Genomic DNA, 25,442 nt, shown 5'->3' with positions numbered 1-25,442 from the left:
AAAAATAGTTAACGTGTTTAACATTTTAAATGAAAAAAAAAGTAAACATTTATTATTTTGTTACATTTACCTACGCTTTTAAACATGAATTAACTAAAGCATTATACATATTCCCAGTTATGTCAATTTCAAAACTGATTATTTCATATATATTTTTTTAAATAATACATTTATTTTATTTTAAAGTGGCACTCCTAATCAAGCAAACATTTCCGTGAAGCGAAGTCATTGTAGAAACACCTTAATCAAGCATATCTGTCACCAATGATTCATTTGTTCTGCAACAGGTGCTAAAGATAAAGTGATATTTGGCTGACCTTCATCACAAATGAGTATAAATCACTTCTTTCTCGAACTCTCTAAATCCTAAAGTGGACCTTTAAATAGCATTTTGAACGTTCACAGCCACAATATCCTATACCCATCATGCTTTGCCGCGATAATGGTATCCTTAGAAGCAGATAAGTGGCTCTGATAGGTTTAAGTGGGAACCTAATACCTCCTATAGTTCGTCTTATGGTCCTGTAAGTGTACAATGCCTTTATTAAACTTGCTTGCTTTGAGCCAGAGTCACCTGTTCGGTTCTCTACCTTGCAATCTCAAAACATTAGAGATGTTTCACATGTGTGCCGCATTGCACTCAGCTGTGTCAACAGTCTGCCTATTCACTGCCATAAAGGAATGAGAAGGGGGAGAAAGAGGAGGCCGTCAGAGAGCAAACAGCAGGTCTGCATACAAAGAGCAGTCGAATCCATCACATATGATGGCGAGAGAGTGAGAAAGCAAAAAGAGCCTTGGATCACAGATCTCTACATTTTTCCAGTCCATGCACACTAGTGTAAAAAGGTGTGGCATAATTTATGTTGCAGAATGATTGTTTTATTGCGTATATTACTGTATATGACTTATATTTTATTGTATCATACTGAATAAATCATAGGCTTGTTTAAGGGCAGTAAAGATGTGGTTTGCCTGAAAGGACCTGTAATGTTATCAGTAGCTGAGTGATCTCATCGTTACTCAGGGCAGGCAGGTGGGGTGTGCGTGAATGAAAAAGAGAGCTAGATAGACACTCCCTGGTCAAAGTTTACCGCTGCCAGAACAGGCAGGTTCCTGTTGTTGAAAACTCGATCCGATTAAACTTGAGCCCATGAACTTAAAGATTATACTTTGTTGGTTAAGAAATCTTTAGATCCGGTGTTGTTAATGTTGCAAACATTTCAAGAATAAAGTCTCATTCACTAACTCTCAAACTTTATTCAAGCCAGCTCAGCAATTTTTTGTTTAGTTACAAAGTACAATTATTTCGCACAGGGACATACGAAACAAGGAATTGACAACGTTATCCTGTTTGTTCCAGAGCGGTCTTTTGCACAGTGCATTGCGCCAGTTCTTGTTCTTTGTCTTCTTAACTTGCTCTGCTGGGCTTTAGCAAACTCAGGACTAGCTGGAGCCTCAAGGGGGATAAGTGTGAAAGAATACACTTACTGCTTATAAAACAGACAAGGAAAAATGGCTGCTTTTCGCAGCTTGGCTGTTTTATTTGACCTTTTTGGCCTTATTTTTCATTCATCATTGATCTGTAACACCTGACGTTATGAATAGCTTAAGGCTCTAAGGCTCATGTACTTCATTTTGCCATTGGCTATCAGTGTAAGGTGGCCCATAGATCAGCACTGTAAAAATTCTGCAGAACTGATTCTTAAAGAAGGAACATGCATAATTAATGAGGCAAATGAAACTTCAAAAGTTTGGAGTCAGTATTTTTTTTTTTTTTTTAAGAAATGAATACTTTTATTCAGCAAGGACAAATTAAATTGATCAAAAGTGACAGTGGATAAGTTTGTAAATGTTTAAATAAATGCTGTTTTTGAACTTCAATTCAGAATTTAATTGAACTACTGTTTTTAATTGACAATAACAAATGTTTAGCCTAGATTCCAGAAGGTTCATGCGACACTGAAGATGGTAAATTACGTTTTGCACTGGAAAGAATTACATTTAAAAAAAAAATGTTTTTTTACTTTTTTGTATTTTTGATCAAATAAAAGCAGCCTTCATGAGCATTTTTTTTTATTTATTTTATGAGACAGCGTTCATGTCGTAGCACAAATAATGTTGCACTGTAAAAAAACTCTAACTTCCCCAACTCAAAATTGTCTAGTGACTGGTCACATCTAAATTTTTCAATTGGCCCAAGGGGCACGGATGTGTCCAAATCCCTAACCACAAGTACGAGCAATAGTAATTGCGTTTCTTGCCTTGGCAACCTAATAAATCATCTTTAACAGTAAGGTTGTTAAACTAAACTGTGCAAAGGATTCGTTTAGCACTGAAGATTAGGCCTAAGATTAAATTAACTCAAACATGTGTAGAGGTTTACGTATATTGAACTGAGGGTGAGTGGAGAAATTGTTTGTGCAAGACATTTATAAAAACAATTACTTTTATTTGTAGATGGTTGGCTGAGAATGAAGAGTGACAAAGACAAATGAGTGTGTGTAAGCGGCTAGCAGGGTATAAGAACATGTCAAACAGAGTCAGAGGAGCTGAACGATAGATGTGGATGAGAAAGAGATGGTAGGAGAAGAGAGAAAGGGCGAGACAGAGAATGAGCTTTGTCTCTGCCAAACAACTGCCCATGCTTGAGTGCTCATTTGGATGACCAGAGGATACACACAAAAGAAAGCTGCTCCTTCAAGCTCAAAAGGCCGCTGCTGTAAAAGCAGTCACTAGGATGATGACTCCACCAACAAGCACACTCCCCACTAAAGCCTCTATACTTTTGACATTTCTGAGACTAATTTAGAGAGGCAACTAAGTTTGCAAGCCAGATTCGAATGCATACCAATTTACTAGATATGTCCAACAAATCCATTTTAATGCTCAGGACTTTTAGTCTTGGTTGTCTGATGCCACTAAATGACGCACAGCAAAATTACAGTTGACAAACATTATTGCACACAAAACTTTTCACCTCATCTTTTAGGTTTTAAAAACTTTCAAATTTTATTATAAAATTCATAAAATACTGAAACTTTGACTTGGTCTGAATAAGCCACCAACAGCATGGATTTAAAAGCTGAACTGCCCACAATCAATTGTCTTCTAGAAGCCTGGCTAAGTTGATCCGGACCACATTGACATGCAAGAACATTTACCTAACAATAATCAGGACTCTGATTCATAAACACGAGCCCTTTACAATACTAACCAACCCTGACTGAGAAGAAGCTATTGTTGTAAAGAAGCTTCAGGCATTCTTCAGTGTTAGAGCTCACACTTAACTAATGGTATAATCCTCAGCACATGAGAGCAACAAGAAGTTTTAAAACACACTCTGTACTGTCTTTTATTGTAATGATTCATTCGGTGCATTAAAGTTGTTTCATAGGTATTCTGCCACACCTTTGAATCAACTGTGGTTGAGGAAGTTGTGAAACAAGCCCTGAAGCAATATAATATGATGACAGAATTAAAGCAGGTCTTTCTTTCTGGCTTCTTTGTTCATTTCTTCACCCTCAAGCGAGGCATTTCACAGCTACCTGAGCGCCTCAATGAACAATGAGAACCGCTCGCACTGACTCAACATGGCTGACCTTGCACATAGGTGTGTGTGGATATTTGTGTGTACAAAGAGAGACAGAGAGGAAGCAAATTTCATTCTCAGACTGGGTCGACATCCCCAGTGACTGATTAGATCATGATTCGGCTATGACTACACTTTCTGAGTTAACAAACATGGACAGTTTTTGATCTTGACTTGACATGTTAAAGTTCAGACCTGGTTGAGAGTATTAAGAGCCATAAAGATGGGTATGTTAATAAAGCCATAAAGATTGGGGAATAGCAAAGCCTCCATGCTCCCTTCCCTTTTCTAATGTTTCTCAACTTTCCCAAAATGTGGGTCAGTGAGAAGGTCTCGTCAGAGATAGATTGAGTTCTCCGGCATGCTGTGTGCTGGTGGCCATGCGACCCAATCCAGCTTGGGTCAATTCCAGATCTTTTCCATATTTTCTCCAGTCTGTCACTTGAAATCATATGAACACCCATCATAAAAAATATTAATTATTTTGAAAACAATTTTTATTGTTTTTGAAAGAGGTTATGCTCAACAAAGCTGCATTTGAAGAAAAATACAGTAAAAGCAGTAATATTGTGAAATGTTAGGCAACTACAATTTAAAGCAACTTTTCAATTTTGATTTATTTTAAAATGCGATGTAAGTACACTATTGGTGGACAAACTAAACAAGAGATAATGTGAAAAGTGTGTTTTAAAAGTTTACTTTCTAAAAGTCTACAGGGCTAAAAGTGCCCATGATAGCTGACGAAACAGTCCTATGCATCAACAAAACCCCTCTTTTCTTTGATCCACACACGTAAAAAACACATGGCAAATCTTCAGTTTTGCGATAGTCAGTGTTACAGGTGAGGTGCTACATTGATTACATCACCTGATCACCGCGACGGCACCACCACCCACCATTGTTTAGAATGTTTTATAGTAATAAAAATAATTTATTTCAGTTAGAAAACAGACTACAATTAAAAACTGAACGCATCTGCTCAATTCAGCATGAGCCCAACGAGAGTCGCAGCACAGATCAGCAGCAGGAGTCATATTTCGTTTATAATATGCAGCGCTTAATAATTTTGTTAATAAAAGTTCTGTTTAATATAAGCGAGTTTGTCATTGTACTGTTTTGTTGTTGTGTTTTTACTTTAAGAATAATAATGAACCCACCATTCAAGCAAATGCCATCCCGAATTGCCACTAATTAATGCTGAAGCCACTAAAATGCGCACGGATGCACTTGCATTCATAAGCGATTTAAAAGCAAGGTGGAAAACAGGGAAAAACTACAACGTCCTTCCTACCCTCACCCACCCCCTCGGTGATACCGGTATTGCCAGTGTTGTCACGTGTCGATTAACCAGTGGGAAAATGTCCTCACCGTCACATCCCTAGTTTGAGAAATTGCAAATTGCAAGCATATGAAGAGCTGGCAATTGCACCAAATAGGAAAGCCAGAAAAAGATTACCGAGGTTGTCAAATAAAGGATTATGAAATGTTAAACCCTGTTTATCCCTAGTCCTTATTTTCAGAAAGAGACAAGTTGCCTTCAAAAAACTGTCAATATCATAATTTTTTTTTAAGGATGCGTAATAAGCCTCAGCCATCAGCTCCTGTAAGCGCACTTGACGTTCGCAGAACTGCTGTGAATATCATCAAAGCGAAGCCTAACTCTGAGCAATTCTCTGACCTTCAGAGAGTGACTCTATAAGGCTTTCACATATGTAGTGGAGGTGGTAGAAGCAGAGGGATAAGTTAGGGCAGCTTAGGACTTGTATTCCCCTGGTCTGCACTTTAAAAAGCCATCCGTTTCTCTTTGAACTGGCTTGGTTAATTCTGTTTGCCGGGCTCCTGCATTCCTCAACCTTCTTAGGCCTCCTGCTCACATGCTTACATAAACTTTCTCAGCGATTTTTCTCTCCACCTCCCGTTTCACTCTTTTTCTTTCCCGAGACTCCAGAGAAATATTTGAGATTCCAGTGTCAGAACCAAGAGTATTAGGCTATAAGGGAACCCTCAGCTAAGCTCCCATCACCACCCCCCTTTCCCGACTTTAATCATATCATGCTCTCGGTTCCCAGAGTTTCTTCAGGGGCTTTAAAAGGGCTCTACCCCACTTCACTTTAGGGATGCAAGGGCGGCACAAGCCTTATGGAATACTTGTGTACTACAAATGAACTCAATATGACTTCATTAACCATGAATATTATCAGGGCTCAACAGCTGTATGTCTTGCTGTTTACCCGACTAGGCCACTATTATAGATTTCTACTTGTCCTGCCAATATTTTACTTGACCTTGACAACATTTATTTTCATTTTTGCACTTATTTTTTAGACTACATATAATAATAATAATAATAATAATAATAATAAAAAGTGTAACAAATATGATAACTCATAAGTGGAATCATAGAATTCACATAGTTGTCCTCCCAAAATGTTCACTGGCTCCGCCTCCAACAAATTAATTATAGTTTCTTTTTTGAAATTATATGTTTTGTTTTACCTAGCAGACAAATTCATATCCAAATCAAAGAAAACCAAATATCTAAGTTTACAAGGCATTAAAATGCATTTAGGCCAGCCTTAATGTTATATGAACTTTATCACTTTGAAAAAAAAAATCTATAAATGCAAGCGTGGGAAAAGATGCATTCCAGACCAAAATTCTCTTGGAGACAAACACAATTCTAGTTTAGAAAAAGGGACTGCCACTGCCAAGGTTATCAGCCTCTAATACCGGATTGAGGAAGCAATTAAAGAACGAGTGCTTGATGACTTTAACAAACACTGTGGCACACAATAGCCATCTTATCTGCAGGGCATCCTGGACAAGTGATTACGGGCTTGTGAAGCCTCTTGAGTCAACCTACTATTTCCGCGTTACGCATCATTGCGTTTTCACTATATCTCCCTGGCTAACAAAGCAACTACCAACCTAACTCGCACTAAAAAACAGCTTGTAACATCTGGCTGGAGGGAAAAATCATACTTAGGAGGAGCAGAATGATTTGACCAGCTTAATATAGTGCCCTGTCTCGCTCTACATATCACACTAATCTCATCTTAAAACCAGAGAGTGTGTGGAAATCACAACATTTGCAAAACAACAACAGGTAAGTTATAAACATGTATATTGCAAGCTCCAGAAAATAGAAAGATTCAAAACCGGAACATGAAAAGGGAGCATAAAAGGGAAATTTGTCAATGAATGACCAAATGAGAGTTTCTTTTTTTCTGCCTGCTTTAGCCTATTAATTCTAGCTGAGAGCTTCTTTTGACACTTGCCCAGACAGATCCTATTGTCCAGAAGACCTTGTGTTTTTGCAGAGGCCTGGCAGTGAACGCGGCCTGTTTGTTTAAATATCATGTTTGTACTTTAAGCATGCTCTTTCCCCCCCTGAATTGACTCCAATCTCTGAGCCCTTCCTGATAACGAGCGTCTGTCCTCCGTTATAACAACATTTTTTTTGAAGCATGAAATAGCTGCCCAGTGACATAGTCGGCACTGGCATTATCACTAGGCCGGCACATTAGCGTCCCAGTTCATGCCGGAGAGCTTTTCTCTCCTCTTTTGGGGAGGCTGATAAGACTATGAAGTGAGAGTGTGTTTCATACAGGGTGCTGTCTTGACATTTTGAAAGCCTCACTTCTTTTTTTCCTCTCACTTTTCTATTTATATACTTGTGCTCCTTGGAGTGTTTCTGTGTGGTGAGGATCAAAGGCGTTTAAAATATTGAAGGGAGGAGTCTGGTGAGGCAGTAAAACAGGGAATAGAAAAGTCATTTGGTTCAAACCCCAGATGTTTGACTCTTAACTAGGCTCCTAATTACACCTTTACATATCATTACGAACGTGAATTTATACATAACTGTTATGTAGGGGCAAAGCTGCGCAACTGACATTCTAAAACAAACACAGACACTGTAATATCGGTTTGCATGCATAAGAGTGTTCAAATCAAATGAACCAGTCTAAATGAAGTGTTACTTTAGTTGTTTCGCAGTGAGTTTACTAGGACAGTATAAATCTGAAAATGTGCAAAGCCGACATGAAAAAAGACAATGTACATCACCATTACTGATGTTTTTAAAGTTTAACACCACAAGTAGGGTGGCATGATTAGCTAATCGATATAAAATCGCAACAGTGATAGTGCGTACTGCGATTATCATTTTGCAAAAACTGTTGTTTAATAAAAAAACATATATATGAGCACTGTGTTTCAGAGCGAAGCATGGCACTGTGTTCTTTTAAATACAAACAGCTTATGATCTGGTGTTTCAGAGCGACTCGGTTCTCAGTAAATGCTGCTGCCCACAAACTCATATGTGCTCTGAGTTTTGGTTGATTATAATATGCATTTGGAAACACAACATGCAATGAAACGCGCTTAAAAAACGGTTGTTGTCAGCAATATAAAAGCATTAAGGGCTCCCTGCCTGTGGTTTCCGCCAAAAAAACAGCTTGATTGTTTAACGTTTAAAAAATAATTGTATTGTAAAATAAGTTATTATTACTATTATTATTATTATTATTATATTTGCCTTAAATATCAAGCAAATGAATTCCATCAAGCCAGAGTAACGCTTTGCACATAATTTGACAATGCAATGATTTATTGTCCATTTGTTCAAAATACAAACAAAACAAATTGATCTAAATGGAGGTAGCGGTTTTCAAAAACAGGTTTTGAGCAAAAACAATGTAGTGTCGCTAAACACTCCATGATGCAATGATTTGTTGAGCTTTTGTAGCAAGCTGTTATGATTATCTGTTGAGCGCAGAAGCCCAACAGTGAAATAAAAAGCATTCATCTTCATTTCTCATCTCTGACCTCTGAGTGGAAAAGCCGTGGGTGTGACATTCATAGTCCCAGGATGTGCAATTCTAAAATGCCAGTTAACTTTGACGCACAGTCAGATACAGTTTGTTAGCAGATGCATCACACAGTTTGTCTCGCGTCGGTGGTTAGCGTCTCTGGTTTCACACTCTGCATCCACCAGTGCCGTGTTTACATCTGCTGTCACTCGCCTTCGATTCTCATTATAAAAATCTGTGACATCACAGGGAAACAGTGAGTGCAACAACATCACCCACCGTATTGGGAATTGGTAAAGCTGAGAGCTGAACCGTGGGCATATGGAATTTGAGTATGAAATACTCGTCAAACCATCAATCCTGTAGCACAAAAGTCTAAAACCATTCAATTGCTGGTTTGTTCTTGGCATAGGCGATCTTCTTTCGCTCAACTGACTTTTATTTAGGGAACATTGAAATAACAAGAGTTAACATCAGAACGTGTTCCCAAAAATGGGACCTGATAGTTGGAGAGAGCAGTCGACTTTAACAAGGGAAAGTGTGCTTTTCATTTAGCACCCTACAATCAACTCCTGATCCTGCATTCCAGAAACTGGTTGCCCCAGCAACACGGCTCAAGCAAAGACTACACGGAGTCAGTCAGTCATATACCCTCAGAAAAAAAGTGGAAAAGTAGTAGTCACACTCCTGAGAGATGAGAAAAGATGATGATATGGCAAGATGGACATAGAAAAAACAGTAGTCACACAACAGGCTCAATATTTTGACACTTAGTGGGAAATGTTCAAGAGTGAAAGAGAAAGCCAGAGTAAAATGTGCCAGGTATGCAAAGAGAATCATGATAGGAGAGAAAACTCGCTCATGACCCCTTTCTTTTAGATGACCCCCTTCCCCTTCCCCTTCTCCCTTCTCCCTGCCCGGGCCAACTGATAGGTAGCCAAACATGAGAACACAAAGCCACCAGCACATTCCTCTGTTATCTGGCATCAGAAAGAATCAGCCAACCTTTCTCCCCACAGGAAGGGCACATAGGGGATACGGCACAAAGAGTAACACATGCACATTCTCATACTAGTGCTTTGTACATCAAACTAATTCACAAGTGCCATTTCACTAGTCAGAGAAACAACAGCCAATACCTGTTGCAAAGCAAGAGGGAAGACCTTTTAATAGAGGTTGGGAACCAAGAACTATTTTGAAAATTCTAGAACCAAACTATACTGATAGTCTTTATTGTACTACTTTTCTTTGCCACGAAACCGCTACTGAATCTATTATACGTGACCAGTAAGGTACAAGTCACAGAACAATGAATTATGATCCAGTTCTTTTGAAATAATCAAAAACAGACAGCATGACCGGTGTAGTCTGATTAAGAATCAATGAATGTTACCATTACTTTTTTAGAAAATCAAAAACATATGGCTTAGCCACTGCAGTACGATTCCCGACCAATGATGACACAACACTTATGAGCGTGTAGAAGTGCATTACTTTTCTCCAAATATTTCTTTTTCAAAAGTGCTAAAATGAACAGGGAATAGGGAGTCCTTTTTTGTGTCGGCCAGTATAGTGGATTGAGCATTTTAAAAATGCTGCATTGGCTACTACAAAAATTAATTTTGAAACAAACTAAAAAGATGGCAAGGGTTGTGAGTCTTCAAATAAAATTCTTGCCACAGCATTTAGACTAAAATAAGTGAAAGATGTTAACAGATATGTTAATAAAATCAAGGACCAAGTACATAAATTAAAACACATTTAGAGCCAGAGTTTGAAGCTTTTGGCCTTGCCTAGTGAGTAATCAATCTCTGAAATATCTTAACCAGAAGTTGTAAATGTTGTTTCTTATGAAAGTATTGTTATATCATTAGTCAGTCTACATTTTCTGATCATCAATCACATGAGCAACAGCAATGGGGGAAAAACAGATATTTTTGAGCAGCGAGTCAGGGGGATTAGACATGGATGCATGCTCAGCATTATGGGCCACTCTCTGACCTAATGGTGTCTGGCTCAAGCAGGTATGTCTGTATCTCGATGACTGAGTAGCTGCGTCCTAATTCACAAACGTATGCACTTTTCTATGCCATTTTATAGAAACAGTGTGAGTAGACTGTTCACAGTGAAAATTTCAACAAGAAGTTCACTTCAAATACCTGAATGATACACTTTTTTAACCGAAACAAACAAACAAACAAACAAACAAGTACAATAGCCTATGTAATTTAGAACACAACTAGTTAGTGACCATGACATCAGCGCGTAGTGAGCTTTTCATCAAACATACAACTTTTTTTCACATAGTTGACAAATTGTGATCTTTGTTGGCTTTAGCAAAAAGTATAGGCTATCAAATTGTTTTAATGGTTAAAAAGTACATCATTCGGGTACTTCTGAAAATTAAAATTTGTAACACAAACAAATTACATACACTTAGAGGGAAGTATTGGTATCAAGATAAGCACAGTGTCATTTAATTTTTCTTAAATTTAATGATCTGAAATGTGCGACTACTCAGTGTCTCAGAATGTTGGCGACCCCCTACATTTCACAAGAGGTGTAAACTGCTTTATCACACCATCAGAGCTGAATCAGAGCTGAAAATAAAGCAGAAATGTACTATTCGCAGGACACAAGTGAGAAAACTGCCTGGTACACATGGTTCAATAAAATGATATAGGGCATTAAAATGAAAAGTTAAACCTAACTGAGCATACAATGTCATTGGCCTACAGCTCCTTAAAATCCAAGCTCCTTTGCACCAGCTTTAATGAGTTGCTTCTTAAAAGATTTTTTTCAACTGATCCCATTAAAGATAGTAAAGCAAGACTTCTCACTTCAAGATAAAACACATTTTTAAACTAGATTTTTATGTTCTGAGCTAGGATGTTTTGGTAGGTAACCTACTGGCCAGGTCCCGATGATATTATTCTCACCCCATTCAATTCAAATCTATTAGAGGTTGTTTTTACCAGTTAATTCGTTTTAATCCTAATTTTAATGCATTTTTTAAAACTATTTTTATTGGATAATCAAGTGTTCTACACCAAAGTGAAAGGATGCCAATACAACTGCAAGTACATCTGCATATCCATCACATTGATAATAGGGCTGGACCCGAATATTCCAATATTCGTTTGGTGGGTTGGTATTCGATTTGAAAATTTGACATTTGAATATTCTTTTTTTTTTTGCACATCTGGCATCCCCCGCGAAACGGCTCTCATTCGCGCTTGAATATGTTTAACACTATAAAATCTGGTGAAATACAATACTCTTTTTTTTTAAATTATCTTATATAGCCTAGCCATTTTAATAGGATGGACAGCTGAAGGAACCCAACCTTGTTATACTTAATAAATATATTTGCTTCTTCTTGGCCTAAGTGTTCCTGCAATGGGAGTATTCTCTGGCTAGAGCGCAGAACAGCGGAGTTTGTAGAAGTGCATGCCTGAGCTTGTATTTTGGGTTAAGCTGCGTTGCTTTGACATTGTGGAAAATAGAATAATAGAAACAAAATGTATTAGATTTTTACCCGTTATTATCAATCTAAATTTATCTTGTTTTTAATTTAACTTAATTTCGTTTTTCTTTATTTAAATTTCGTTTTTCTTTATTTAAATTTCATTTTTTCTTTATTTAAATTTCGTTTTTTATTTATTTAAATTTCGTTTTTCTTTATTTAAATTTCGTTTTTCTTTATTTAAATCTACCCTTTACTGTGTCAGTAATTTGTTAGTAAGAAAAATATTTCGATAATCGATTTCTCGATTTTAATCAATTCTCATTTTTACGAACCGATATTGATTCTTAAATCCCAAGAATTGATTAGTCATACTGTTTTCAGTTGATGAATGAATGGAACATTGTAGCATGCATCCCATCCAATAAATCGCAATAATCTTTGTGCTTTGTTACTATTGATATGAAACAAAGTCTCATTCCTTTCCATTTCAACAAATTACGTCCATTTTCTTACGAAATTCAAAAGCATAAATACCGTTTTGGCGCTGTGGCGTGAGATCACTCTGGCGAGGCTCAGATCAAGAGAAGCAGCAGCGAGGAGCACACATGATCTTGTCTTCCGCATTAATAATACCAGTTACAGTGCGAAATAACAATGAATGAGCATCTGAAAGTGTGTTAAAAGATAGAGTCCAACTTATCGAAATCCGTATCATGTCACATGGAATCGCTCAATCAGTGTTTCAACCGTGGAAAGACGTCAGTAAAACAGCTTGAAAACAATGTCATGTAACGTCACGTTTACCTCAGAAAAACCATATCCAGTGACCATAAACTCGTTAGTCATCTAGAAAAATTAGGCTAACTCTAGAGCAGGGGTGGGCAAACTACGGCCCGCGGGCCACATGCGGCCCGTTAGGCTGTTTAATCCGGCCCGTCGAGTATTTAAAAAATTGTCTTAAGATCGCAATCATTTAGCCTTTTTCTTGCAATACTTTGCGTAATATATATATTGCGTTGCATATATTTGACAATCGGAGTATCAGATATTGCATGCCATAGCTAACAAATGTAAAAAAGGAAAAATGACATAAAAGCAGATCATCGTTCATTCAGCGCTGTTGTGGCTGCGGTGTGTCACGTAACAAGCAATGACGCGTCACCAAACAGACAGCGACTTAAGCGCATAGACTTGTTGCACGTTAATGTTTTTTCCTTTTTTGGAAATTCACAGAGAAAAAAAATGTTTGGTAACCGCTTGCACACCTGTTTAGTTTTTCCTTTGATTTGTCTGCTATTTAGTTGCTTTGCTCCTCTGGATTTGTGGATGTATCCTGACTGATTCCGTTTACCGACCTTTATCGTCCGGCTTTCGACTACGCTCCCGTCTGCCATGTACAGAACCCGTTTTTTTTTTCATTAAATGTTCTGATCTGCCTTTGCTTTTTATGTTTTATTTTATTATTCTTAAAATAAATTTGTATATTCGTTTATTTAGTTTTTTTTCCACAAATGTATGACTTTTTGAAGTGAAAATGAATTGCCATATGCAGTTTTAATAAAGTTGAATTAACGTAACCTTCTGTCATTTTTACTCTTCTAAGTGTACACTTTCTAATTTACTGTTAGGCCCATTAAATAATAATAAGGATAAACAATATTTTAAAAGTATAGGCTATAATTATCTAACATGACTAATTAAAAATTAACCTCAAACATTTTTGGCGTATAAATGGCACGAGAAATAAAATTTGTGGTATAGATACGCACTTTCATGAGATCGTGTTTCATAATCTGCTACTGGGCCGGCCCTCTGTCAAATTTTAAAACCCAGTGTGGCCCTTGAGCCAAAAAGTTTGCCCACCCCTGCTCTAGAGAGTAACATTTTGCTAAATATATGCAGCATATTACATTATAATTTTTAATGTTCTTCAATATTTAATGCTTTATATTAATAACTTTATTATTATAAAAATAAATAAGTGTAATTTAAGTGTTTGTAGTATACAAATCAGTTCATTTTTACCTTCAATATTATAGTAGGCTAATGAAGCCTAGTAGGCTACAACTGACTCCCATAGTTTACAGCATTAGTTAAGAGATTTGTTTTCTTTGAGAAAATTTGCCATGTATTGTACCTGATATCCAAAATAATCAATACTGAATCGAATCAGAATCAAAATTGAATCGAATTGCAAGCTTGTGAATCGAAATCGAATCGAATTGTGAAATTTGTGTCAATACCCAGCCCTACTGCTTATCCAACCATTATTGACAGTTGACTACATGCTGTCTATCAAGGACGTGTGTCCCTAGAGAAAGCTATGCATCAACAACCTTCTATTTCTAAGACTTTGTTCTTAGCATTTCATTTTATAAATATCGGAGTCAAATATCCTTGACCCATGAGTTTGCTCTCCAATTTTATTCATTCCCATTTACCACGGGGGGTTTATTAAATAAAGGCACTGGATTCTTTGCGAAGCTCTGGTGACTTCAATCAATTTAGCAGCATACCTCAATGACTCGTGCATCGGTGCTTGTGTGTGTGTGTGTGTCATCTTGGCCGCAGAAATAGCCTGGTTAACTGAGGTCTCACCAGGGCCCAATGTAGCCCTCTGCTCTTGACATGTTTGTGAGAATCACATATGTAAACACTGCAGGAGGTTCTGCAGACAGTAGAACCTCCTGCAGCTACAGATCTAGCTTTGTTATTGGTTAAAAAAAGACAATCTCTAGTAACCATTCTGTTTTAAAGCAAACTAATTGGGTTTCAAATCAGTTTCATTGTGTCAGTACTAGTTTAATTCATACTATGTTTCTCAGAACTGAGGTTTTTTAAGAGGAGCTTTCGCTCTACTCAGACAAAACAAAAATACATTTATGGGAAGACAGGATATAAATGATGGAAGCCTCAAATTCCTACGAGGCGAAACTACTGGAGTCAAACATGCAGGGCTGAGGCGAACAAAATTGGGGGTAGAAATGAACGACAAAACATTTCATTTGCACATTCCTCGCCCCCTGTGGTGTCTACAGAAGTAGAGATTAAAATGGGTAAACAACACAAACACATGGAAAATATAGTCCAGAGCACCAAATCTGGCCCAGATGTGACTCAGTCTTTCTTTTGGTGTTCATTCTCATAAAACATGACTAAAGGTGCACCCATAGCCTCCAGCGACGGTGACCCCATGTTCTCAAAATATCCATTTAGTGCAAAACAACAAAAGACTCTTTATTACTACTCTCCGGCCTAAGTTTAAAGATTGATTCCTTGCTTGAAACATGATATTCATCCCACATGTAGTGACCTCAAATCTGAACACCTCCTACCCATCCCTCTTCTAATCTTTCCATTCCCATGAGAGCTGATATTACCTCAGGCATACTTGTTTTGCTACCAGTCCTGGCTATGATCCTTAACAATGGTACTCTGAAAAAGACAATTGCATGGCTGCCATAGCATCAATTTGAGGGTCAGAGAGTGGGGGAGAAGGTCAGAGACTCCTGCTGACCCCGTCTCTAGTTAGATGTGGTGCTAAGTGGACTCTCAATTGATAATATTCAATAGCATGAAACATTATGGTAATTATTAGATTAGAAATTTGATATGGAGATTATTCTGCACCCAAGAAACAAGAATGTTTTTTTTTTTGTTTTTTTTTGCTAGAAAGGAAAGAGGCCTACAAGATCAGTGAATGTCAAACTTTCATGTAAAAGCGACAGTTCTGTTAATTGGCACAAAACTCTCACACACTGGCCCCGGATCAGCGAGCCATCCTTATCGCTGAGCCCTGCAAGTATTTTTAAGTTCAGAAGTGTTGACTGTGATGGTGACAAACTCATTACAGGTTCTTCCTAGACTTTTTTTTCTGATTCACCCCTCAAGAAATCATTTATGTTCTCTACCCAAATCAATTTGGAAAAACCTTCAAATAAGCTTCCATCCATTGGAACTGCAGCAAAACCCAATCTCCATAAGACTGGGCAGGCACAATGGGCAACAGATGGTCTTGTTGTGGGGGGAGGGGGGGAACCTATGCCAGCACATCCTGTCATGCTAAATTTACCACCCAAGAAAGCAAGATTTATCAAAAGGCATTTAAAAGAGATACTGGTAATCTACTTTCTTAAGGCCCTTTCACACAGAGCACAACGCGTTAAAGCGAATCACCGAACGATGCTTTCACAACAAATGCGAAACGATTGATCAGCTTCTGCTAATTCACGCCTGCACGATAGATGGCGCTGACTGAGAATGCATTTTTCCTCATGCATGTCTTATTATTGTGCTCATAGTCATTATTATTTATTTATTAATTTAGCACTACACCATAAACACAAATTATGTTTACGAGACCTTGCGAGAATTGACCAAATAGGCCTACACCATACAATATTCGCAGCTAAGTAACAGGTGCATTAGAGCTATAATTAACATCAAGCAACATATCACAATTTCGTTTTCGATCTAGACCGAATAAGCGCTCTCCGACTCTCTGACACGCACCCCCCAAAAAAAACACCGCTAACACAAAGTTCTTCAGATAGGCCTATCATAAAATGAAATGTAATGGAAATGGAAATGAATTGAAATGATATTCTGTAAAAATAAATATTTAGTAAACTTTAACCAAATGTGCACACTTTTCAACTAATATCACTAATGGAAGCTTAAAAGTGATGCCATGTGAACTCAAATAAACAGGAGCAGACGAAATTGAATATATGCATTTCTCTGTTTGCAGACACCAATAATAACAGGAAATCAACATCCATTCTTTTCTCTCTTCCGGAATACTTTTCTTTTACACCAATCTCACCATTTTGTGCAAGATCAGTGGCTCCAGGTACATGATCTGAAGCTCAAATATAATTGGAAGGCCTGTTTTAATGCAGGGCAATTAAGAAAAAAAACTGGAACACACTGGAAGAAAGTTTTTTTCACTTTGTCGCGCCGCGATTGATCGCGTCCAGTGTGAATAGCTCCATAGGTATCTATTGTTTCCATTCAAGAGTCATTGCATAATACATTTGCGTCGCTTATTCGCACTCAGCGTGAAAGGCCCTTTAGGCAGATATGCTTGACAGAAATACCTTGATATAAATTACAACTATTAATATAGTAAATACATTTATTTCCACATTTCAATTGGATGTATACACAAAACATAATGATGTTTCACTGGTCTATTTGTACATTAATCATTTAGCTCAGCATACAAATCCATTAATCAAAGAAAAAAAACACTCATCTTGAGTCCTCTAAGTTTTGTGTATTTTAGGCCTTCATTTTTACTGGGTGGCCATTAGTTGCTCAGTGTCAAAGACCGTTGGAATTCCAGACTGCTTATTTTAAGCTTTTGGCACAGGTGCTTTGAGTGGTCAGGGCAGCTGAGAGAGGTATTAATACAGTCTTTGTATAAAGATAATGAGGCCAGATGTTGACTTTTGCCCAGGGAAATGTGCTTGCTTCAAAAAGCACCATTCTCTAACACTCATCGGCTCACATTAATACACGTTAAGTATCCTATGGCCTACATAACAAAATAATCTATAAATGAGAAATAGCCGGTGCTTGATTTGCTTATTTAAAAAGAAAAATAGACAGAGAGAAAGAATCAAGTAAAAAAAAAAATGTGTGCACGGAAGTAGGGGGCGGGGAGGGAGAGCAATCCTCTTAATACCACGGCAACTAGTGTGGAATGTCTACAGCAGGTCCAAGAGACAGCTGCTCCATCTGTTCCTGCCATCAATTCTCTCTCCTCCGGTGGAAAAATGAAAAGAGTCAGGATGCTCTTCATCAGCTCTCTCAAAGACATCCAACTGCTACCACCAACCTGCGCAAGTATCCAACTGATGCCACTCAAAATAATATGAATCCCTCCTTCTATACACCCCTAAAAAAACCTTTAATACAGCAAGTCCTTTCACATTTGCACCGTTCATATCACTGGCTACTTTAATGCATAGGAGATTTGTTTCTTGAATAATTCATGACCTGACAAAACATCCCTCGCTACCCCACCCCACCCCACCCCAGTCATGAATGGATAAAAGGGAAAGGAAGATAACTTACCAGTTTCTTCGTCAATGGTAAAGATCCCCAGACCCGACCCATCCCGAATGGAGTAACGGATTTCTCCGTCTCTTTCTTTATCCTCGTCCTGAGCTGTGATTTTCATCACCGATGTTCCAATGGGCACATCCTCTTTGATAAATCCCTTATCCACAAATGATGGGAACAATGGCCTGTACAGATTCTCGTTCACATCCACAACCTCCACCTCAATGTGACAACTTGAGGACAAAGATATCGGCTTGCCTTTGTCCTTCGCCCTTGCTGTGAGACTGTACACTTGCTTTTTCTCGTAATCCAGATTCTGTATGATTCGTACGGCACCACTCAATTTGTCTACTTCAAACTTTCCGTCCCCATTGTCAATGAGGCTGTATCGAACCTGGCTAGACGGCCCAACATCAGGGTCGTGAGCCTCCAGCCAAATTATAACAGTACCGATGGGTAGATCCTCACGTACTCTCACCTGATAGTTCGGGGGAATAAATTTTGGAGGGTTGTCATTTACATCCTCCAGTGTGATTTTAAGCAATACAGTTGAGACAAGCTGAGGTTCATCAGCGGCCTGGTCACGAGCTGCTATCTTGAGTACAAAACTGGGTTGCACCTCACGGTCTAGAGGCTTTTTCACCGTAATGATCCCGGTTTCCGTATCAATAGCAAATTGATCTGTGTCTGCCAAAATAGAGTATCTGACCACGCCATTATCCCCAAGATCTTTATCTTTTGCTTCAACTTGAATGATCTCTGCGCCGACCGCAGTGCTCTCACTGATATCCACGGAGTAGGTGTCCTGTAAAAACTGTGGGCTGTTGTCATTAGCATCCAGGATCTTTACATCCAGCAGACGTGAAGATGACTTCTGGGGAATCCCAAGGTCATACACGGTAATATTCAATGTATAGTGATCACTTGTTTCTCTATCAAGAGAAGCATATACTTTGAGCCATCCACTGTCCATGTCAATGATGAAACGACTCTCAGCGTCACCCCCAGAGATAACGTAAACCAGCTTCCCATTAAAACCACTGTCAGAATCCGAGGCACTAAGATGGACAATTCTGGCCCCAACAGGCAAGTCTTCTTTGACCTCAATCACACTGGGAAAAGTCTCAGCAAACTGGGGCACAAGGCGGTTCACGGAGTGAAAGTCCTGGAAGTTGTCTTCGGGTTCAATATGGCTGTGGATCTTGCTTCCTTGCAGGAGCTTTTCTGCCAGCATGCTGGCAACTCCAGTATCAACACATTTCACTTGGACCGGTTTACGTGCCGTAACAACCGTAATGTTCAAAAACATGGGCTGAGTTTCATGTTCTCCATCACTGGCTATGATCTGCAAGCTGTGATAGGACACTTTTGCTGCCTCGCCCTCATTCAAAGGTTGCTTCAAAGACAGTACGCCAGAGTTTGGATTAATATCAAAATAATTCAATTCATTCCCAGCTTTTATTCTGTACCTCACCAACTGCAACTCATCAGCATCAATAGCGGACACTGTTGTGATCTGCTCACCAACACCATGGTCTCTCGGCACAGTTATGTCACAATCCACACTCTCAAAAAGTGGCTTGTTGTCATTTAAGTTGTTAAGCATGACTGTTACCTGGGTTTCCACCTCACGTCGAAAAGGGGAACCCCAGTCTGATGCCCGCACTTTCAAAGTATAAATCCTCGGCATCAGTTCATAATCCAAAATCTCTGAACTACTGATGACACCAGAGAAGTAGTCAATGACAAATGGCTGGGGATTCACATTGGCAATGCTGTAAGTGACATATCCATTCTCCCCAGTGTCTAAATCAGCGGCTTTCACTGTTAGCACACTAGTACCTATGGGCATATTTTCATCAACACTTGCTTTGTAAGACGTCTGTTTGAATTCTGGGGCATTGTTGTTCACGTCGATCACATCAATAATGACTTTTGTGACTGCCTTTTTCTCGCTGGTCACAACTTCTAATTCATACTTTTTCAAGGAGTCTGCATGAAGGGGCCCAGCTGTTGTGATCAAGCCAGAATCTGCATTAATGGTAAAATGATTTTTATCCAATTTGTGTCTAAATGCATACTTAAGTTGAGGATACTTTGGCACAGCTGTTACCATTACAACAGGTGTGTGCAGTGGTGCAAATTCACTCACATTGACTCTGTAAATAGCTTGATTGAATTTAGGAGGCCCTACTTTGAAGTGGGGAGACATGACATGGATGACCTTTGCAGATGAAAATTGGGGTGGACTTCCTTTGTCTTTGGCTTGCAGTGTTAGGTTGTATCCAAAGGGCTGACTATCCCAGTCAACCTGCTTAACTGCTTTGATTTTATATTCCTTACTCCCTGGACTTGTCCTCATGGCTTTAAACTGCTGAAGAGGGTCGCCTGCAACCACACTGAGAGATGCAATCTCACCGTTAGCACCTTGGTCATTGTCTTCAACAGTCACAACAGCATAAGTAGGATCCTTGTCGGTGTCTGAGGGGGCTAGGGTTACAGCAGTGATGACCGGTGCATGCTCGTTGGCCTGCTCCACTTGTACCATTAACTTAGCCATGCTGCTAAATCCACTGCTACCATACAGCTTCATGCCTCTGTCCACTGCTAAAATCTCTAATTCATACTGCTTTGTCTCAGAGTAGTCCAGCTTTCCTGTTAGCGTAACTACGCCGCTCGTGGGATGGACTGAAAACATGTCTGTCCATTCTCTGAAACTGTAGTAGTACTCTCCGTTTGTGCCGATATCTGCATCCGTCGCCATCACCTTGGCTACGCTTGAGCGAACAGCTGTGTTTTCGGGTAAAGATATGCTATAAGCAGTCGGGGAGAACAGTGGCCGAAGGTCATTTGTGTCTAGTACCTGAATCCTGACTCGGGTTCGAGCCTCAGCATTTGAATTCTTTTCCATGGCTTTGACTGTGAGAATATAGTGGTCTCTAACCTCCCGGTTAAGAATGGCACTGCTACCTCCTTTGGTCCTTATTCGCAAAAAACTAAAGTCTCCCAATTGATAGTCCTCAGCTTTGAACAGGTTCTCGTTGTCTCCTGACACGATTTTGTACCGTATTTCCCAGGTAGGGTCTGTGATGTAGATTCCCATTTTGACAGGATTTTCCACATAGGTCTTAGCAGCAGAGTTCTCATAAATGGTAGCATTGTAAACAGACTGGGTAAACAGAGGAACGGGCGCAGTGTCGAGGCTTTGGTTCCCAGTGCAGCCGCACAGGAGCAGCAGAACCACCAGCAGTAAAGTCACGTGATTCTGCATGTTTGCAGCGCACTCCTCACTGAAACTGTGGAGAATAAAGAGAAAAGTTAAGAGATAATACAGTTTAACTTTTAATCGATTTAGTACATTTCAGGCACATTCACATGGTTTGGTCTTTCATCTGAAGATTTCCAATCTAAAGACCTCTTAAATTATCATTAAGAAGTTATTCATTCATGGGTTGCAGCAGATATAGTTTACACACAGCACATAAGAAACTGACAGACAACTTTTAGTTGTTTATGGCACATCACTTAAAACAAATATGATTAGTGCATCAGCATCCTTAGAGACAGGCACTGACTATTTGTCTATATTTCTAACTTCACCATAGACACCATGACAGCAGATAGGCCAAATGATGAATTGTTGTGAGCATGGAAGTGTCTTTTGTGTAAATATATATAATGTCACATTCCACTACTTTCTGAATAAATTACACATTATTCTCACTGCCTCCTAACATATATCTTCTTCAGCTAAGAACAACACAATGTGTTTAAAGAGAGATGCATTCAATGATGTTAATAGGAAGAAAAACAAACAATTATGTGGATGAATATGAAAAACTGCATAGATACAAAATCATCACCGTGATCTGCATAACATCATTGATACACTATAAAGAAGTGCTTGCTATTTATCTAATCATAATATGTAGCCTATTAAGTGGTAAGAATAAGCATCATTATAATAGTGGTTAGAGGTAGGCTATTCGTAATATTGTTTAATGTATTTTTCTGATATGCTGCACATCAGCAAAGTATGCTCTAACAATTTAACAAATTTCTAATAAATAAATGAAGTTGCAGCGTTCGTTTCTGCTTGCATTAACGTTAAATTTGCTGATAAGTAGGCTTGCCTAGCACATTAGATCCGACGAAATACCGAGCAATGTAGAAATGTCGGACATTACTACAACGTTTAAACTTAAATACGTTTTTTTTTTCTGTGTGTGTGTGTGTGTGTGTGCGTGCGTGTAAAGCACAGAGGACTTCACACTCGTGAGCGTTTGTTCGAGATTTTCAGGTGTCCTTGCGACTATTGGTGCCCTCGAGCGCATACAGCAGCAAGAGACTCACAGCCGTTAACGTGACGTTTGATTCAGAAATGAAATGTATCTGACCGAACTTTATCAGCGACATCAAATAACCATATTCCTTTGCTGTTAGCACACTAAACAACATTTGAATGTTTTCACAGGAAAATAGTGGTAGGCTAACTCTCCTCAAAATACGTAAGGCAGTTAGCCTTTGGAATGGAAACAAAATACCAAAGTAACAAAAGACAGGCTTCTGCTCCGTTGTTAAAGAATATCCCCATCCCCCCCAGTCCGACAGTTCCTATTCATTTCACGTCGCCACACTGGTGCCTTCATGCGCTGGCCAGATGTATATGAACTGTTTCCATTAGAAAACTATTATCTGATCATCCTGGACTGCTTATCTTTAATAATTAAACTCCATTTGAACACATTGAGTATTCAAACAGCTTTGCCAAGCAACGGTCAACTTCAAAGCTGCCCTATTTCCACAACGGAGAGCAGTGGGGGACTCCCAACGGCAACTTTACACCGCGAGCTGACTGAAACTTTGAAGCATTTCTGAAAATAGCACAAAGCCAGAATAAGTCCAAGAAGTCCTCCCTCAAATGTAAAACTTCCCAAGTCGTACATACCTATTCCAGTACTAACGTCCTTTGTTTGGTGGCTTTTCATGAAGTTTGTAAGTTTCAAGTATCTGCATTGTACCGACGCTCACTCTCAGCGGCTCTCTCTGCTCACTGAATTATCCGATCCACACATACACACAAAGTGCTCTTAGTATTTCTCCGCGCTCCTTGCACAGCGCACGGATCTACTTCCTATTGGCATGAAGATGAAACGGCCGTTGCTTTCCCCTCACAGTGGGACGGGAGAAGTCTTTGATGTTTCATTTTATGTGCTAAACCTAGTCTCTAATGAAGAAATATGCCGCGTCATACGCTTTTTGGAACAAAGCAATGGAATTGGATGTCATGATCATTTGACCATGGATGTCAGTATTTGAGATTGGTTACAATAAAAGCCCCACGCACAAGGTACCTACATTACCTGTAGCCTACTTAGTTGATAGTCAAATTAAAAATATATAATGATGTCAATGTTTTCAACAGTTACGTTTTCTAACTCACATATGCGACTGCACATATGCGACTGCTTTGCGCGCGTGCTCAATGAAAAACATTCTCAATAGAACGTTTTTGACCTATCAGCACACCATAAGCTATGCTCGTTTTGATAATTATTAATGCACACAGAACTGTGGGGAAAGAGGATCGAATGTGTCAAAATATCAGATATGGAATATCTATAGGCTAGTCGTTAAAATTAACCACGCGCAACGCTATTATGTATTATGTATATTAACTATATAGCCTATAATTCGTATAGTGAGGAGGACTATACAGCTATTTTCTTTTAACATTTGATATATATATATATATATATATTTTACATAGGCCTACAGATAATTGATCATCGGAACAATTTAAAACAATTAATCTTTGTTCTATTGTCTTTATTTGAGCTAGCCTACTGTTTGTCATTTTTTTTTTTTTTTTTTTTTTTACTGATTAGGCCTACTTGTCTTTAATAGACTTATGCAATCTTGAAGCAAAAGCTTGCTTAATTAAGAAGTTATTGTTCATCTTTGCTGTGGTGTCTCGAATCGAATTCGAATTTCCATGGTATTGCTATATCGACTGAAATCGTGACGAATACGGACATTAAAACAGGTGAATTTAATAAACAGAAACTCTCAAAATGAAAAGCAACGTTCCATGCCATATGGAAACTGGGGAAAAGTTGCAGTGACAGACGGAAAATCTTTCTAAAGCGTGGCTCTAGCACGGCACATGCACTCTGTTGCTCGCGAATGATGGCGCTGTCTCACTGCTGTGCCAGAGCGCGAGCGATCCACGAGGCTGTGCGCTCTATACTCAATCTGTGCAACTCACTTTATAATGCTTACATCGAGTTGCGTGTGTCCACTGCCTCTGCATGATCATTTATTACTAAGCGTAAGACATAATGTTAATAACTATTATATTTATTGCGGGTTAAGTAGCACACATAAACGAGTAGCCTAATGGTTGTAGTAACAGTATAGTAATAGCTACTGATTTGCCTTTTTATGTAGCCTAATGTATTTTTTATTTTATTTTTAAACAAGAAGTTGCATCTGGCAAAGTTGAAAAGCTATTGTGAAAGAGGCTCACCAGATTCAGCGGGCAAAAGCCGCCGCTCCAAAGTTGCGTCTAAATGATCTCCAGGACGTTTTGCCAAAAAGAGTATGTGAGCATTTCTTCGCATGGAGATTCAGTCAAAACTCGTAATAAATCCGGGTCGTGGTGTTGTAGCCCCTACATTTCCTCACGCATCCGAAATCCTCGTGAGCAGGATTCCACGCAACCACGCGTGCAGAGACTATGCACAGACTATAGCTACAATACTCACTCAGAGCTTGTGCGCTCAGGCAGTGGAGGAGGCGCGCGGATCCTCCGGGATGCCTGGCTGGCTTTCCGCCGCTGTGACGTCACTGCTCACCCGGGGGAGTCGATCATTTGATTCAGTGATCTCACCTCTACCGTAGGCTTAGCTTTGACGTTTCGCACTGACATTGAAGGCTTTTTATTGAATTATCAGCCTAACTGAACTTTGTAAGACTTCAGCTGTCTGTGGTGATCCATTACATTTTGATCAATAAAACAGAGCATTCTGCCTCTCAAATAGACTGGTTATTCAGTTTAATAGTTAAGTTATTTGGCTAATTTGAGACTGTGAAACATCTTGATTGTATAAAGTGAGTATACTGACCTTTGGGTTTGAATTTTTATAATAGCTGGACTGTGGCATGTTGCTTAAATAAGAGCACCTGATGTTCATTAAGTTTACACTCATAAAGCATTTTCCCTGGGGGCTCTGTGAATGAGAGGCATCAGGTCCCTGTGTGTGTGTGTGTATGTGTGTGTGTGTGTGTCTGTGTGTGAGTGTATTTGTGTGCCCCACACTCCCCCTCTGACCATTTATCGAAAAGCAAGATCATTTGGTCACCCCACCATGGCAGGTCCTTACGCACTCACACAGACACACAGTTTCACTCTGATCCACACCCCCCCCCTCCCCTCCCCCTCCCCCCCCCCTCCCCCTCCCCCTCCCCCTCCCCCTCCCCCTCCATAAAGGTTTAATTGGAT

General features: G+C 39.1%; 1 protein-coding gene across 4 annotated transcripts in view; it reads right to left on the bottom strand.

Moving 5' to 3' along the window:
• The window catches only part of fat1a (FAT atypical cadherin 1a), an 88,534-nt gene extending 63,927 nt beyond the window's left edge, over positions 1-24,607 (bottom strand). For 3 of the 4 annotated variants that reach the window (XM_081360942.1, XM_081360944.1, XM_081360945.1), the window contains exons 1-2: positions 22,887-22,990; positions 17,951-21,234 (exon numbers count right to left, since the gene is read on the bottom strand). In XM_081360942.1, coding sequence (XP_081217068.1) covers positions 17,951-21,209 — 3,259 coding nt within the window. In that variant the 5' untranslated portion in view covers positions 21,210-21,234; positions 22,887-22,990. Of the gene's footprint in view, positions 1-17,950; positions 21,235-22,886; positions 22,991-24,467 lie in introns of those variants that run through there. The other variant, XM_081360943.1, reaches the window with a different exon arrangement.
• Positions 24,608-25,442: the final 835 nt, after the last annotated feature.

Source organism: Scardinius erythrophthalmus (assembly GCF_964197995.2).
Source record: "Scardinius erythrophthalmus genome assembly, chromosome: 3".
NCBI lineage: Eukaryota > Metazoa > Chordata > Actinopteri > Cypriniformes > Leuciscidae > Scardinius > Scardinius erythrophthalmus.
The sequence above is the reverse complement of the archived record's forward strand: the minus strand, read 5'-3'. Positions and strand labels throughout refer to the sequence as shown.